Raw genomic sequence first — 17,387 nt, forward strand, 5'->3', positions numbered from 1 at the left:
TTTTACATTCCCAAGGTCCGACCAATAAATTTTGATAGTGGAGACAAAAAAAAAAAAAGACACGTGTATCGGCGTTTTGAAACTTTACATCTGAATTTCATTTGATGGGGGGGGGGGGGGGGGGGGGTTAAATTTTCCCAACTCTGGCACATTCTTATTGTTAATCTTCACAATGTTCAGCAAAGTTATGTAAAATGTTACGGAAAATATTTTTGTAGAATATATTAACCCTCCAAATAATCAAGGCATGGGTCTTTTTTGTCCTTCTTTTAAAAATGAGCAAAAATCACCATTAAAGAAAGAATTTAAGGGGTTAAAATGTTATGCAAAATAAAATAAACGTGAAATTTTACTATAAGTCCCTGAATACATCAAAACGGAAAATTCAACCAGAAAGTCAGAAATAAGACATAACAAAAGAGAGCATAGGGTTAATTTCGCATTTATTAAGAATTTTATTTTAAAGAACATTTTAGGTATAAAATGTATTCAGCAAACTTATGCAAATTAATTAATAACATTTGAGATTAATTCACTAAAATCTTAATCCGTTGTCAGACTTTCATTCCATAAATCCATTCCTAATATTTATTTTTTTAGATTCAGCCTCTGTTTAAACTGAATTAATTTTAAAGTTAATCAATAACAGAATTTATTCAAACTTTAAATGAATACATTTTTATTAAATCAAATCATTTACAAAATTAATTGAAAAAATTGTTCTAAGCCTTTTTGTATTTGAATTGAGGTAAAATTTAATCAATTTTGTTATGGATTTGAAGAAGAAATTTAAAGAAATAAGAATGTTCAATAAGAAATTAATTCTATAAATAATGAATTCACTTTTTAAATTTTCATACGAAAAACCCCAAATAAATAATAATAATAAGCTGTCTAGTATTGCCGAGATATAAGCAAAACACTTTTCACTGTTTTTTGGTGAAAAAATAGAGTTCTAACTTGTTTTCTATGTATTTTCGTCAGTTTTTAATTCCAGGGATTCCCGACTAAAAATCCCGGGAATCGGATAGTAAAAATTGGCAAAATTCCCGGGAAATTTGTACCGGGAATTCCCGGAATAAAAACCCTAATCATGCATCAAATTTCATATTTTTTTCATATTTTTTACTTTTATAAACTTATTAATATCATGTGTTTATAATTACAAAATTCTAGTTTCATTATAATATAGTAAATTATTTAAAAGGTACCATTAAAGTAAAGAAAAAGTACCATAAAGGTTCACCTGACACAGTAGCATATATGCTTTTGAAAAAGTACCCTATCGGCTCAGAAGCATATCAGCATATTAAAAAAGTATCATTAGGAGAAAAAGTACTAATGTTGCTTTCCCTCTTGAACTCCGTCAAGTTTGAAATATTAAAATGCCCCATTTTGGAAAAAATGTCTCAAGCAATTCAAGTCTGTTAATTAGTTTCATCAATTTTATTAAATTTTCATAATTTTAATGAATACTGAAAAAGTTATATTGAGACACACGGCAGAATGGAATGCATTTATATCATATTTAGCCAAAAAAAGTTCGACTTAAAATAACACGAGTTAGAGCCTTTATATATTAAGGTAACGATATACATACATACATACATACATATATATGGGGGATTTCATGTGAAGTAAACAAATTTTTAAATCCGATGACTTCCGATCGGAATGAAATTGCACCAAGGTTTCTAAGAAGAATAGGTAATAAGTTACATGGATGACAAAAACACCCTCTAACTCATAGAGTTCTTGACCGATCTTGTTGAAAAATTGTATCTAAACTACTATCCAATAGGTCTAACCTTGGTGCAAATTTGGATTTATTTAAATATGGCTTTCAATGAAATCCTCCAGTACCAATAGACCTAACTACAGTGTATTAATGAATGCTCCAAATGATTTAATTGGCAATTAGTTTAAACGCTTTTTATTTATAAAATCTTAATACTATAAATCATAATTCGGTATTGTCTCCCAAAACGAAATTGTTAAATGAACAAACATCAATCAAAATGTATGAAACCAATTTAAATAGTGAGCACAAACTTAATTGACGTTGTTAAATGAATGAATAAACATAAACTAATTGAACTCCCCACTTTTACCATCACAGGCTACAATTTTCACTTTATCCACTTTGGCAAACTCGTGGACCTCACGGAATTCCACCTCGTTTAACATTAAAGTCCAGACATTGTCACAAAAGCGATACGTATTCAGTTTGTTGGCCTTAAAGGTGACACGAGCCTTAACACGCTGACTTAAAGCATTGTTAATGCACTTGTCGAACTGCAGTAGAACCTTAAAAGCCAAGGCTGGAGTAATTTGTCCATACTGCAAATTAAAAAAAATATCAATAAAAAGGGAAACAATGAAGAATAGAGTTAACAATTAAACAGATGATTTTTACCTGTATTAATTCATCCAGACTTTCTTGTAGTGTGTTACCCAAGGTGGTATTCCGATATAATTGATAGGACATTTCAACACTTTAATTATTTTTATAGAAAATTATTACTTTAGTTTTTCCTTTATCTTCAACAAAAATTCCAAGATTGTGTTATATTAACACGGCTGTCAACAATTTGTTTTTAGTCAAGGCAAATTCATTATTAGTTGGTGTCTACTGCATAGGCGATAGTTATTTCTCCACTTGTTTAAAGGCTAGAGCTGTCAAATTCACTAGTATTTGTGGTAGCGAATACTATACCAAATGCAGGAGCAACAAAAACAACACGCAGACGTTGATAGCTCCAGCCACCACAAACAAAAACAAATTGCATGTGTTTTCTTAAATGTTGTATTTGTTGCAGAATCACTCTAACCTTGCATTGAATTCGCTCAGGTTTTAATGTTACCATATTTTCCAAAGAAATCTATTACAATTAATGCTGGTAATAGATTGACCAGAACTGCCATACTTTTGGTTATAGTTATAGAGTAGCCACATTTAGACTGCCAGATTGTTCAAGTTGATACTCCGGTTCACGTCAAACACATAACACACATATACCGAGCATTTCTTATGGGACTGATTGGTTTGAAGGCCCCCATTTCTCACTAGCTAAAACCCAATATAAAAAATGGTTTTGCTCATTTTAGCGGCTTATGGCGCGAGCAGCGCAGTCGCATAATGAAGTCTGTAACGTTTTATGTAAACAAGGCTACCACCTTGTTGTCAGTCCGGCATCTCTGGTGAACTGGTTACTTTTTCTAACTTCACAAAGTGAATTCGAAAAAGGTGGTGTAAGTTCTACAAAAACAACAATTGGTCTTACCAAATGTCAAAAACCAGAAATGAAAAATTAAAAAAATTTAGTATTAAAATTTAATATAGTGTAGATAATTGTATAGTGGGGTTAATTTAATTATGTTAAAATATATATTTTGTTCATAAGCATAGAATATGTAGATTAATAATCTTTTATGTAGATGTTGAAATATAAAAACAGGTAGCTTGACAGTCGCTAGAACCAAAAAAGCGAGAAAAAAGTAATCTGCTATTTGACTGACTCCACCTAGTATTAAATTCGCATTCTATCTTCAGTTCAATTTTATTCATTTCGTGGTGTGGATGCGTTTTTTTGTCCATTTGTTGAGAAAAAGTGAATCGAAAAGTATTTTTTTTAAATAAAATCTTTAAACTTGTTAAAAAAAAGAAGAAAAATACATAAAATAAATGCAATTTAAAGAAATATACCCTAAGAAAATAAATCAAAGTGAAAAAATTATAGATTTTTTTAAACAAAAAATGGAGTATAAATTGTTAAAATCAATGTTTTGTTAAGTTTTTTTTGTTTAGTCTGTTTTGTGTATAAAAAAAAGGAAAAAAGCAAAAGTAATTATAAAAATTATAGTAAGAATGTTAAATAAAAGAAATTAACATGGAATTATAAGAGAAAAATATATATAGCTAACTTAATAAATAAGCAGAGAATATGTAAAAAAAAGTAGCAAATAGAATGGAAAGAAAAATCTAGTAAAACATTAAAAAAAAGGTTTTTTTCCTGTTGGAAAAAAAAACTGCACTTAATGATTTTTTTTGTTGTTTTTGCACTTTATACAAAAAAGCTATAAATGAAAAATTATATTTTTTTTGCAAAAATTAAAATAATAGCAAAGAAATACTTTAGTAAAATTTAAATTGAATAAGAAGAACTTAAAAAAATTACAGAAAAAAACGTAAAAAAGAAGAATATGAATTTGATATGTACATCATCATCATTATTATCAACAACATCATCATCATCATCGTCATATCACTTCATCATTTTCTTTATGGAGTTCTTTGTTGTTGTTGTTTTTGTGATTATTGTTAGTTAGAGCAGTGGTGTGTGTGTTTGTGAGTGAGTGCATATGTACTGTTTTTATTTAGCGGGGTCGGGTGAATTTGAGTGTTTACAGTTGTTGGTGTTTTTTTTTTTCAATGCATGATAAAGCCACCATTAAACTCCACACTTGCTCTCCAATACACTCAATTCTGCATACAAACAAACTCACTTACACCCTCTTGCATACAAAAATATTTTCAAAACAACGTCATTTAACAACAATAACAAAAACAACAACAATTAAATCAACAGACAATATTTATTTGCGTTTTGTTTTTGTTGTTATTTTTGTACATACTTTTAGGTTTATTTTAAAACAAATTCTATTGTTCTTTTTTACGCGTTTTTTTTTGTTGGGTGCAGTTACGAGACTTTAATTTTTAATTTTTAATATTTATTTTTTGTTTTTTTTAATTTCTAGTTAAAGCTTCAAATATAGCAAAAGTATACAAAATAATTTCAACAAATTAAACAAATAACAACAAATTTTGTGTGTAAATATTTTTTGTATAAAATCAAAATTAATTTCCGTCGCATAAAGATATTTTCAAAACTGGATTATAATAAATCCGACGATATTGGATCTCTACAGGAAAATAATTCAGGCATAACCAACAAAATGGTTAAGCGGTAAGTTTCATTTTATTTTTACTATGTACCTATAGAAGTTAATATCTATAACAATTTTAAATTTTAATTGAATATTTTTTGTAAAAGTTGTTTTTTTTTAAAGCAATTGATTTTCAAAAATAAAAAAAAATTTGTATTACTTACTACCTACGCCATTTCCAATTGTATTTCAGAGTTTCCGAAAAAAATATGTTTCAGAAAATTTCTAGGTATTTAAAAATTTTCCAATTGGATTAAAAGATCATTTTAATGGGAAAATTTAAATTTTTGCTAAAATTGATTTTAACCGTTAAGACCAAACTGAACATCAACTTTTAAAATCACGAAAAACACAGCCAAATTGCGACATTTTGAACCCAAGTTCTCTTAAGGGTTAATTTCCATTTTTGCAGTATTATTGTAAATGTTAGACCTTAACTTATATTTTTATCAAGTTTCATTAAAATTATGCCAAAAATATATAATATTTCGCTATCTCTCATGTAGAAATTCCAAATATTTGAAAATTTTACCTATGACCTTCACTTCTAGTAAAACTTTGAGAGTATATTTAAAATTTTGTATAGATTTTACATAAAATACATAACAGTAAGAAAATTGGTGTCATTCGCCAAAATATGGCCAAAAAATTAGTTTATACCGAAAATCAGGAAGGAAAAACTGTAAGAGTTATTGAAATGATTGTTTCATATTTTTATTCCATATTATAATCTCAGTAAATCTACAAGTGATAATGAAAAAATTCTGAAATTTATTTAACAAAATTTTTAAAAATTTAAAAATGTAGATATGAAACTGCCGTCAGACCAGCGAAAAACTCATACACAAGTACAAAAACTCATACACAAGTAAATACGGATATATTTTAAGTAACAATTAGCTTTTATTTTAATATTTTTCAAAATATGTTAATTTTTTTCCAACATTTCTTGTTCAATTGGCCTAAGATACGTTAATGCCCTGGGAAAATTTTTAATAACTTCAAAACTTTTTAACCAATATTTGTATTTTATATCTCATTAGAACGATAATTGTATTTAATTGCAACAACAATTCTTTAGTAGTAACATTTTTACAAAAACTGACAAATTTTGACCCAAAGGAGATATCAGGGTTAATATCCAAAATATTTATTTTATTTGCCGTACCTCGTAGTTAAACTTTAAAGATTTCTGCAATATTTTGCTTAATACACCACTATTTTATAGTGTTTCTCTGTTTTAGCTAATCCATATCAAATTATGATTACTCAATACATATGTAACCCCCTGTCTATACTTGACAAATATTTATCGAAACAATAAATGACGTTTGTTGTTAAGAAAAAGATGTCTGAGCAAAAGCCCTAATAATTTTATCATAACAATGCAAAAATTCTAATAAATGGAGACTATACCTGATAATTTTTTATCTCAACAATCATTTTGACGGTTATTATGATAAAAATTTATCAGGTATAGACAGGGGGTAATCTAGATTTTACTTTTCAAAACAATTTTCATACATACATATGTTTAGCTTTTGTGTTACAAAATACGCCGTAAATTTAAGATGCAACAAAATAAATCGCTTATAAGTATAATTTAAAAATTATCGTTCATTTATCAGTCGTCTCATTAATTCTTAAATCGTAGTTGAAATGAATAAATTCACAAGATTTTCAAACAGAAAACGTGCATGTTTTACAAGTCATAGACCTCTTCTGAGCAATCAATGTCTCGTCTCGCTCGCTTGACACGCTCTAAATTGAACGTATAACAATAACAAAACCAACAATAAAAGTGTGATAAATTATAACATGTATCTACGTACGTACTACGTATGAATTTTCTACGTATTTAACTAATTCTATTTTGAAATAAAGTCTAAATATAGATATTGCTTTCAATTGCAGTAATATAATTCTTCTTTCTCTCTAAATATGTACTCCTGTCATAACACACCAAAATACAAAGGGAGGTTTAACAAGAGTTAGGAAAGTGTACTGAACTCTAATCACATTTATGACATTCATTGATATCTGGTAATTGATCGATTGATACCTGGCTGGATGACTGGTAGACTGGATTACTCACTCGTCTAGTATAGATTTAGATAAAGGAAAGTGCATGTCGTTAAACTTTCTTTAATTGAGTGAAAGAAATTAAAACAATGGGAAAAATAACAATAACAATTTAAGATTATTATTAAACATTAAAATAATTAAAAAAAAAACTGATTGTATTGTGGTTAAAATAAAGATTCTTTTATTAAGCTCTATCTTTACATTTAAATAAAACAAAGTGAGTGTGAGATATCATCGACATTTTTTATTAATTTAAAAGGAGTATCGATGTACGTCTCGTTTTCGCTGGGTGGCGTGCATCCTAAATGTCCAATTTTCCATGATTAGGCGCATAAATCTAGCTGAATTTGACCGATGACATTGATTATGTCAGCTTTGATGGCCGCTGTATTTTCTGGTTTATTCGCATAGACCTATGACTTAAGAAAATGTCTAAAGGGTTCAAATCTCACGATCTCCAGTTCACATGCCCTCAAAACGCTTGTCCAGAATGTGAGATGAGCTGTGTGGCACGTAGCGCCGTCCTATTGAAATCATATGGACATCAAGTCCATATCATTTTATTCAGACCAAAATAAGTTGGTAATCATCGACCTATAGCGCTCCCCGTTTGCGGTGATGGCCTTTTCAACGTCGTTCAGAAAAAAAAAATATGGACCGATGACGTCGCCAGCAGAATATACACATCGAGGTTGTTGTGGCTTAGTTGCGTCTTTGATCATTTGCGGCCTGGGTTTGATTCCCAACCTCTGGCAATCAACAACATCAGTTTATGATTATTATTAATTTACTAATAACTAAAATTTATCACTGCGTCCAGAGACCTACGCCGAACGGCTGTATAGCCGACTGAGCCGAGCCGCCGTTAAATTCTAAAAGCCGCCGAAATTTTCAGCTTTATGTGCTGTTTTTCTATAGCGAACGAGCACTTTGAGTGGAAATTTAACATGTGTTTTGTTATTGTAACAAAAACAAAATACATGTAAAACGTCCACTCCAAACGCTCATTCGCTGTAGAAAAACAGCACATTAATCGGCTTGAAAATAGCCGGCGTTTTTAATAAAATTTCCGGAATTTAAATTTTTATTTTTTTTTACATACGGCCGCCGCTGACCGTATTTGGAGTTAGCCGCCGCCGCCGCTGTGAAATTTAGACTGCGCAGGTCTCTGCTGCGCCCTCCTTCGGCGGCATAGCATTGAGACACCGATGAATAAAATAAATAATGGCTATAAAATAGTTTGAATAATGCGCCTACTTTCTCCTTCTTTCACCACCTTTCCTTCTCCTATCTATCCTAATTACCTGAGTATGTCTGACCGTAAAATGGTCAAATCGTGCGGAACGTTGCCTGAACAGAACACCCATTTTGATATCCGTATATGGTAAAACAAACTGAATAAATGACAGATACTTCCACAGATGGCCGCTATTAACTGCCAAAGTTCGGAAGTTCCTATCATAGAGAGTTAAACATAGAGCGGAAACTAGAAAAAACTCAAACCGTGTTGTTTTTGTTTTCACATATTTTTTTTACTAATACAATCTCACCACTTAGGTTTTTGACAACTGAGTTAGGTCTTTGACAGCAGAGTTTCCGATCTACTACGGTCCCTATTGGAAGACTCTTTAGAACCTCCTCGTAATACGTAAAAAGTTTTGTTTTAATTTTTGGCAAACACCACCCTCCACTTCACCTGGCAATATTTTATTTTTTTAAACTGTGTAGTTTTGTATTTTCTTTTGTTTATAAAATTTTTAATATAAACAATTTTAATTTTGTTTATTTATTGAACAAATTGTTTGGTTTTTTAAGGAAAATTATATTATTTTGTTTACACATTTTTAAGTAGATTTATATTGTTTTTTATTTACTTTCAAACCAGTATGACTTTTCAACAAAAAAAAGTATAAATTACATTTAATTGAATAGTACTTCATTATGTATTTTTTTTTCGAATTTCAAAGAGTGCTGGTCAGATTATTGTAACACTTGGTATAAAACTGTGACCTTGAAAATTTCATTATTATAAAATCGTATAATATTAACCCATGGCGCATCGGCTCTTACGTCTTAGTATGTTTACATGAAACACAATAGTTTGGAGTATGTATTTGCAGATAAATTATTTTTAAATATTAATTTTCACCATTTAACATAAAGTAATTGTAATTTATTTTACTAAAAATGGGTTAAATTCCAAAACAACTTATTGCATGTGCCTGTCAAAAAATAATAATATAAATAATGCTTAAAGCTCAACAATCAAGCTGGGCAACCATGATTACATCGTCAAACATGTTCCTTTGTTCTAATGATGAAATCACACAGAATGTCAAATAGTTTACGAAAAGTAGAGAATTCTCGCTTAATTCATGTTCTACCTGTCAGTGAATATTTTGTTACTAGCAGCAGCAACAACAAAAATGAAGTTTATACACGCAGATAATTAAATATGTAATTTATGAGAAAATCAAAATGAAATGAACTAAGAGAAATAGATAATCAACTAAAAGAGCTGAAATCAGTTAAACTTTAGTACGCATTTTCACATTCACAAAATAATATTAAAATTTTGAAGACCTAAGATTTTCTATTCTTTCAAAATACGAATTGGCAAAACATTGCAAAATTCTTGAACACGAGTGGAAAGCAATGTTCAAAAGTTTGTATGTGGATTATTTGAAAACTGAGTGATTTTAATACAAACTTTAAATATAAATTTTCTATTTATGTCCCTTAATTTGAAAAAAAATTTTAATTAAATGTTTATCTATTCCAAACTTGTATTTTGATTATTTCTGTAGTTGCTTTCATTATTGCCTTTTTGTACACACATTTTCCAAATGATTCCCTCCACGAAACAACTGGGTATTTTTGTTGGCCGTTTGTTTTTTCCCTTTTTACGTATTTTTACATGTTTTTTACGCGCATGCGTTTCACAATTGAATCAAAAAATTAAAAGAAATCTAAATTGTAGAAATGCAACGATTTTTCTCAATTTTCCATCAGTTTATGTTTTGATTAAAATTTTTCTTTGCATTTGATCCGCAAAACAAACAACAAAAAAAGAAAAATAAAAGATGAAGTTTAAAATGGGGGTGGTAGTAGGTAGAGGGGGGCGAATACTTAAATCCATAAACTTGGTAGCACTGTAATAGTTGTTCATTGAGGAAAATAAAAACAAAAGACAATAGTGTGTACTGTAGTACTGTTAATGAGGATATTTACGTTGAGAAATGTTTTTGTTTTCATTATACATACATACATTCTCACATATATGTACTTATGTACATACACGTACTCACTTACATCTACCCTGCAAACAATCTCTATCGAAAAAGTCTACAAAACGTATCATTTTGAAGTTGAAACTCATCGAATATTATATTGCTTCTTATCGATATAGTGTCACCGTTAGGGAAAAAACGTTCGACGCATATGATACATATGAAACTATTTCGATACATCATAGTGTCAAATTATTATACATATCGATGCTTTAATATAAAAAGGCCCTAACTCGTGTTTTTTGTAAGTCTAGATTTTCGTTTATTTCGATAAATGGTCTCGACTTAAAAAAACACGAGTTAGGGCCTTTTTATATTAAGGCATCGATATGTAGGAAGCATCATATTGTTATCTAAAAAGTGTCTAGAGAGAATATAATGTTTCCAATTCTGCTCATTTCATACTATGAAGCCGAATTTGTGGTTGGGAAGTTTTGCCTCACACGCTTTACAGTGCAGACCGTGCCCCGTCCAAATACTATTTGTTTTTATTGATGGAGAACGCTCTTTCCGTGATACGCTTCACTGAGAAACTGAGTATCCCATATTGGCTTGATTCGTTCTTGACCTCAACAGATAAGCAGTTCTTTTCGCTCGGAATCCATATGTTGCCAGAAAGATGAGAAATGTCATAGCTAACAGTGGTCAATAATTTGAATAAATCCAATGCATTTTTTCAATATGGTGAATAACTTTTTGTCGCAACGAAGTAGATACATTTTAGTGTATGTATGGAAAATAAAACATCTAATTGCTGGCAGGGTTAATGTATGTATGTATGTATGTATACTATACATATGTATAAATAACACTAATGTCTAAGTACTAGTGTTTATCTCATGTACATCTACTTATTGTTTTTGCTTTCTTCCTTCATGCGTTGTCAGTGTTGCCATTAGTTCAGGTAATATAGCTTTTAAAGGGATCAAATAACTCTCAGACCCTTCAATGTATGATAAACTGGTCAATATTATATTTTTTATCGGTGATTCCTGTTGGAAAAGTTTTAAGTTAGACATTTATCAGATACAGATAATTCAAAATTGTTAATAATTGATTATATCCACTAAAATAAAATATAAATTTAGCAAAACATAAACTGTTCAATATAAAAATTCTCAAAGATACTTAAATTTATTCAAATATTATACAAATTCTTTAAAAATTAAAATATTGGCATATTACTCGGTATGTATTTTTAAATGTATCCACTTTTTCCGAAAATCCTCACATTAAAGATTTTATAATTGTTTTTGTTACCTTTTTGGACGAGGTGGTTACGCTTAAAATCGGACATGTCCTGGGATACATTTCCTGTATTCTTTAATTCTTTTTTTTTTACAGGAGCCCAATACCACCTTCCAATAGGCCGAAGTTCTGGTACCGTGGTACAAAATTTACATTATTGTTTGAATATCACTTAAGGGCTTTTTTCCATAATGGCATGAGGCAAAAGATTCATCATCCATCACATATAAAATGTGACCTCATTTGTTTCGCTTTTTTTTGCGAGCTGCTTTTCTGATAGATATTTTACCAATATCTGATAGAACTTTTTTTCTTCCAGTTCCAAATCTTCCGTATACTGCTTAATGGCTTTTGAAACAGTATGACGATGAACCTTCAGATTATTTGGCATTTTTTTGAAAGTCCATTATGAAAGTTTTAATTATTTTTTCACGTATTTTTTTCTGTCCATTTTGACTGAAATAACATTAGAAAATTAATAATTTACTTCTTGACTCCAATGACGTTTTAATTTTAAAAAAAATAATACTAGGATTGCCTGGTGCCCGAAATTCGACCACTTTTAAAACGCTTTTTACCACTCTTATGGAATGAATTTTGAAATATTTTTTATATTGTGCATATCTAGAGAAAAAACCATCAATATTGGTGGACAATAATATACTTTAAAGTGTACCACAAAAAGACGTGTGGCCTATTTAACATCCTTCAATGCTTTTTTAGTTTTAAAATTAAATAACCCAAATAATGTCTAATATAAAATGTCTAATTTCTTAATATTGGCAACACTAACTTTATTCCTCTCACTCCATCCTTCCTCCCCCCACCTTCTTGGCAACTTTTCTTTCTTCATACATTTCGCCCTTATGTAGCTTTATTTGTTGTTATTGCTGCTGTTTATGTTTTGCTGAGTCCGCTTCATTCAGTGTTTGTATGACTGACTCTATTGGTCTGATTATTGTTTTTGTTTTTTTAATTTCCTTTTTGTATTTTACATTCGTTATTTTTGTCGGTTGTTTGTTTTCATGTTTGTTTGTTGCACTTTTCCAGCTGGTTTTTCCAATTGCTTTTATTTCATGCTGTTTTTTTTATATCTTCTCTTAATTTTCTATTCTCTTGTATTTGCTGTTGTCGTTTATTGTATATTTTTGTTGTTGTGGTTGTTTTGAAGTTATTTGCAGCAACAACAACAGCAACAAAAAAGCCCTCTGGTGGTAGAAGGAATACAACATACACATGCACAGTTTTGAAATGAATCCACATAAAGTCACATTCATTCAGTCACTCACTGACTGGCACATTCCAATAAAACCGGTTGTTTGTTGTTTTTGTTGTTGCTGTTTGTGTATCTCAACCCAGTGAAAAAAAGGGGGATGTAAACCATAAAAACTTTTTGTTATCTGCTGGTTTTGTTGCTTCATTCTTTTTATTTTTGTAAGTTTTAGTTTAAATTAAAAATTTCGAACTTTTATTGGTTTTTTATTGTCTAACGAACGAACAACTTATCTATCATTTGCTTATTTACAAATGGGCCGCTTTTTATTAACGTTAACTTTAACAGCGAATGCAATACTTGGAATTGTTCCTACCATTAGTGTTTCTTTCTAATACCCTTTATTTATGGGTAGGAACCTATTTATTTGGTTTAATTACTGTTCTTGTAGCTCTATAGTTTCAAGTGCTTATTTCCATTACAACCAGAGAGATTTCAATTTCAAAAAAACTGAATCACCTCACTGACACAATAAATAAATCACTTTCATTGCTACGAGTGAGTTTGTTTTTAGAGAATATTCAAATTTATTTTTTGTTATGATTTTTATTTGTTTTATTATGAATCTATTAGTTTAATATTGTATTGTTTTTAGTTGTTTTTTATTTATTTATTTGCGATTTTATTCCTTTTGTTTTTTTTTGCATAATTATATTGATTTGTGTGATTTTATTTCAACTTTCACTTCAATTTGTTTGAAATTCATTCTTATTGGAAAATACTAAAATGCTCAGATTTAGGGGATCTATCAGGAATTTTTGCTGCAGGTTTAAATATTCAAACTACTTTTGCAGTGTATCATGTTTGACAAGCAGAAGATTGTCAACTTCCAAATAAAACAAGTGTCAGTGTCAGTTCAAGTCAGATCACAAAATATTGCGGCATCTGGCGAACTCCAAACGAGTACCATTATGTATTTTTTTTGTAAGTTGTGGCCATAGATGACAACTAGATAGGTAACTGAGAGCCATATGAGTGAAAAGAGAGTCATTTTGTTAAATTTGTTCATTGACGTTTCTTAATCTTTCATATCTATGGTGGTGGCTTTTCCTTGGACTTTGGTCTGCAAAATTTGCATCAAATTATGAAAAAAATTTCTTGAGACTTGTAAAATTTATCCCAGGTAATCTTCGAAATGCTGGATTTTTTTAAATTTTTAGCTCGAATTTTGAAACATTTGTGCAATATAAATTTATTCAAAGTATTGGTCATTGTTAGCTATGACCTTTTCCCCATCCTTCTGGCAACATATGGATTCCGAGCTCAACTTTTGAGGCCAACAACGAATCAAGCCAAGAGACAGAGTTTTCCATCGATCAAAACAAATAGTAGTCGGACGGGGCACAGTCTGGACTATAAAGCGGGTGAGGCAAAACTTCCCAACCACTTCATTCGAAACACTTTTTAACAGCTAATGCAACATGTGACCGAGAGTTGTCATGATGGAATATTACGGTTTCATGTCTGGTCCGGATATTCTGGGCGTTTTCGGCCAATACTCTCTTCAAACGAATCAGTTACGTACAGGTTCCCTGTTATGGTCTGGTCAGATTTCCGCAGCTCATAATAGAGAATTATCTTAGCGCCATGGATATTTGACTTTGGTGTCGATTCGGCTGGTTATCATAATGGATCCATTATTAATCGCTAGCAATGATTCGCTGCAAAAATTATTTTCGTTTATAGCGTTCAAGCATCATTTTGGACATGCAATATCGTATTTCCAGGTCTCTTGGCTTCAATTTCCCTGCTTTTGGATGAATCCTGCTGCTCGCAGACGTTTTGAAATTGCTGCTTGAGTTGCTCCCAATGATTTGGCATTGCCACTCTGACTTGTTAGTACATAGGGCTGAAATATTTATTTAAAATAGTTGTTGCTTTAATAAGTTTTAATAGGTTTAAGTTTAAAGTACATTTAAGAGTACATTGGCATCTACAGCGACGACCATGCTGCTACATTTACTTAGAAATGCGTACGAAGAAAGTTTTCTTTTTTTATGCTGCTCTCAGCATGTTTGTAATTTTATTTTTTGTCATTCCTATTCTTAAAAAAGAAACTACTAAATAAAATTTTTGTGCTGTGCTGTATTTTCTTATTTAGTTTTCACAAAGAAATGTGGCGACGTAGATTTTTTTCTCTGCCGTTCCTTAGGATTCCAAGAATATAAATATATTTGTAAATCCCAAAAAAAAGATAAATAAACGGATACAAATAGATATAGAAATATTGTAGATACAAACTCATTAACAGCAACAGTATTTTCCACATAGTATGTGTAAACGAGTGTTCTGTAGTACGTGGAATTTGTAAAATAAATAAACAATGTAATATCTTTGTCTAATGAATGACAAAGACTAAATTGTTAACAAAAATTTCACTCAGATACTCTAATAAAATATGTATATTGTAGAAATCTTTTCAAATTTATAGTTCATAATTTAATAGTTCGCAATTTTTGGTTTTGCGCTTTTTAAATAAAATTATTATTTCGAAAATGCCTCTCATCTCATAATAAATTTAAAAAATACACAAATTTAATAAAATAAAAAACAAACACTTTAAAATCCCCAACCCCAAAACGCATTTTATGAACAAATTTTGCGTGTTAACTTTGCTTGTTTATATTGTTGTTGTTGTTGTATCTTAAAAGCTTATGCATTAAACACATTGAAGACAGCAGGCTTCCGACTTCAATCTGTCAAAAATAGAATACACACGTTTATATGAAGACGATTCTTTTGACGACAGCACAACTTCACGACGACACGACTTCGTTTGCTGCTGCTGCCCAATTAGACTAATTTCTATTTTTGTCAACTTCAAAACAGAAATAGTGTTGCTAATATAATAAAAAATGTAAATCAAATCAGTGCTTAAAAAAATATTTTTTTTTACTTCATTAAGAGAAGTTTCTGATAACCATATTGAAATAAATTAATAACAGGTACATAAATTATTACCACATATATATATTTACTTAAAATAATTGTTTAAATCTTAATTACTTTGGAATTTTGTACGGTTATTTTTTATTAAAGTAAAAAATTAAAGTGACACCACTGAATTATAAATCAGCTGGTTACTTTGAAGCTGTCGTCTTTAAAAGAATTCAGCGGCTGCCGCACGACTTCAACTTCAGCCAGCAGCATTTGTGTTCGTGAAGTCGTGAAGCCTGCTGTCTTCAATGTGTTTAATGCATTAATCTTAATATGGCATCTCGTGAAAATGTGCAAATTAGACAAGCAAAACTGTAAAGAAAGATGTGTGAGAGAAAGAGCAATGACTTCTCTGCAATTAGTGTTGCCAGTACAACACAAATTTAAGACCCTAAATAAAAGTTCAGTGATATTTTTTTTGAGATTTTGTCCCATCTTTTATTTTTTAAACAAAAGTTTTGATTACATTATTGTTTACTAATGATTACAATGACCTGCGTATTATGTTGTAGTCTATTTTTTTTTATTCAGCTGTAAATTTATTATAATTTTGTTGTGGCTATGGTTTTGTAATTTGATTATATTCCTCAAAGCAAACGACTACAATTTACTACGAAATCTTTCACGCCATCACTACGCACTTCATTTGTACAAATTTCAGTATAGTCAGCTAACTGCTGATGCGGCTGTCAACTACACACAAAGACAAATATAGGGGAAAGTGTTAGAGGGGCGTACAAAGCTAGATACAGGGTGGTACATTTACAATAAGTGAGTAAACATCACCAATTATTGATTTTTTTTAAGTTAATGAAAATCCTAAAATCCATCCATTGATTAAAATTTAAATCTTTGGGTTTGTTGGAGATTGGGCTGCATACTAGATTCGGTTGTGAAAAAAAAAGATTTGAAAAATCAAAAAAGTTTTCTGGTGTTTACTCACTTTTGAGGCTGTGTGTATATAATCAAGTATTAAGCGATTGATAAATTATCCAAAAAATGGTCTCAAAAAATATAGATTTAGATTTATATTTCCAATATTCAATTAATAGGTCACAAAATTAGAACATAATTAAATTCTGAAAATAGAAAACAAACTAAAAAGTTTTATTGGGTTTATATGACTTAAAGATCCGGTATTTTTTCAAATTTTTAGTATTTATTTTGAAACATTTGTACAATATAAATTTATTCAAAGTATTGGCCATTATTAGCTATGACCTTTTTCCATCTTTCTGGCAAAATATGGATTCCGAGCTGCTTTTGAGGCCAATAATGAATCAAGCCAATATCGGATACTTTCATCCAAAGTGAAGCGTATTACAGATGGTCTGGTCAAATTTCAGCAGCTCATAATAAATATTAGAATTACCTTAGCGTCATGGATATTTGGTTTTGTTGTCCATTCGGCTGTTTGGCCGGTCTTCACCTACGATATCTTACGCTAAGGCTTATTGTAATGGATCCAATTTCCATCGTAAGTAATGATTCGTTGTAAAAATTTTTTCTTTTATAGAGGACTTGCAAAATCGTATTTCTAGGTCTCTTGGATTCAATTTGTATGGTATTATATTTCCCTGCTTTTGGATGAATCCTGCTGCTCGCAA

The 17,387-nt window shown here is 30.2% G+C and overlaps 2 protein-coding genes across 2 annotated transcripts in view; one reads left to right on the forward strand and one right to left on the reverse strand.

Annotated features, from left to right (window-relative positions):
* Positions 1 to 1,905: 1,905 nt before the first annotated feature.
* TfIIA-S (Transcription-factor-IIA-S) lies at positions 1,906 to 2,600 on the reverse strand. Its single transcript, XM_065511669.1, has 2 exons — positions 2,417 to 2,600; positions 1,906 to 2,340 (listed from the first exon to the last, which is right to left on the reverse strand). Exons 1-2 carry the CDS (start codon positions 2,486 to 2,488, stop codon positions 2,089 to 2,091), a joined length of 324 nt encoding a protein of 107 aa, XP_065367741.1. The 5' UTR covers positions 2,489 to 2,600; the 3' UTR covers positions 1,906 to 2,088.
* Positions 2,601 to 4,758: 2,158 nt separating this feature from the next.
* The window catches only part of Pli (E3 ubiquitin-protein ligase pellino), an 81,467-nt gene continuing 68,838 nt past the window's right edge, over positions 4,759 to 17,387 (forward strand). Inside the window, exon 1 of the mRNA XM_065498081.1 lies at positions 4,759 to 4,967. Within this exon, the coding sequence (XP_065354153.1) occupies positions 4,957 to 4,967 (11 nt within the window). The 5' untranslated portion in view covers positions 4,759 to 4,956. The remainder of the gene's footprint in view (positions 4,968 to 17,387) is intronic.

The sequence above is a fragment of the Calliphora vicina genome, chromosome 1, assembly GCF_958450345.1.
Source record: "Calliphora vicina chromosome 1, idCalVici1.1, whole genome shotgun sequence".
NCBI classification, from domain to species: Eukaryota; Metazoa; Arthropoda; class Insecta; order Diptera; family Calliphoridae; genus Calliphora; species Calliphora vicina.

Excerpts from the sequence above, each read along its gene's own strand:
- TfIIA-S (XM_065511669.1), bottom strand. The coding sequence starts at position 2,488 with ATGTCCTATCAATTATATCGGAATACCACCTTGGGTAACACACTACAA. Across the intron at positions 2,341-2,416 it reads GTCTGGATGAATTAATACAG|TATGGACAAATTACTCCAGC; the intron begins GTAAAAATCATC and ends TTTAATTTGCAG.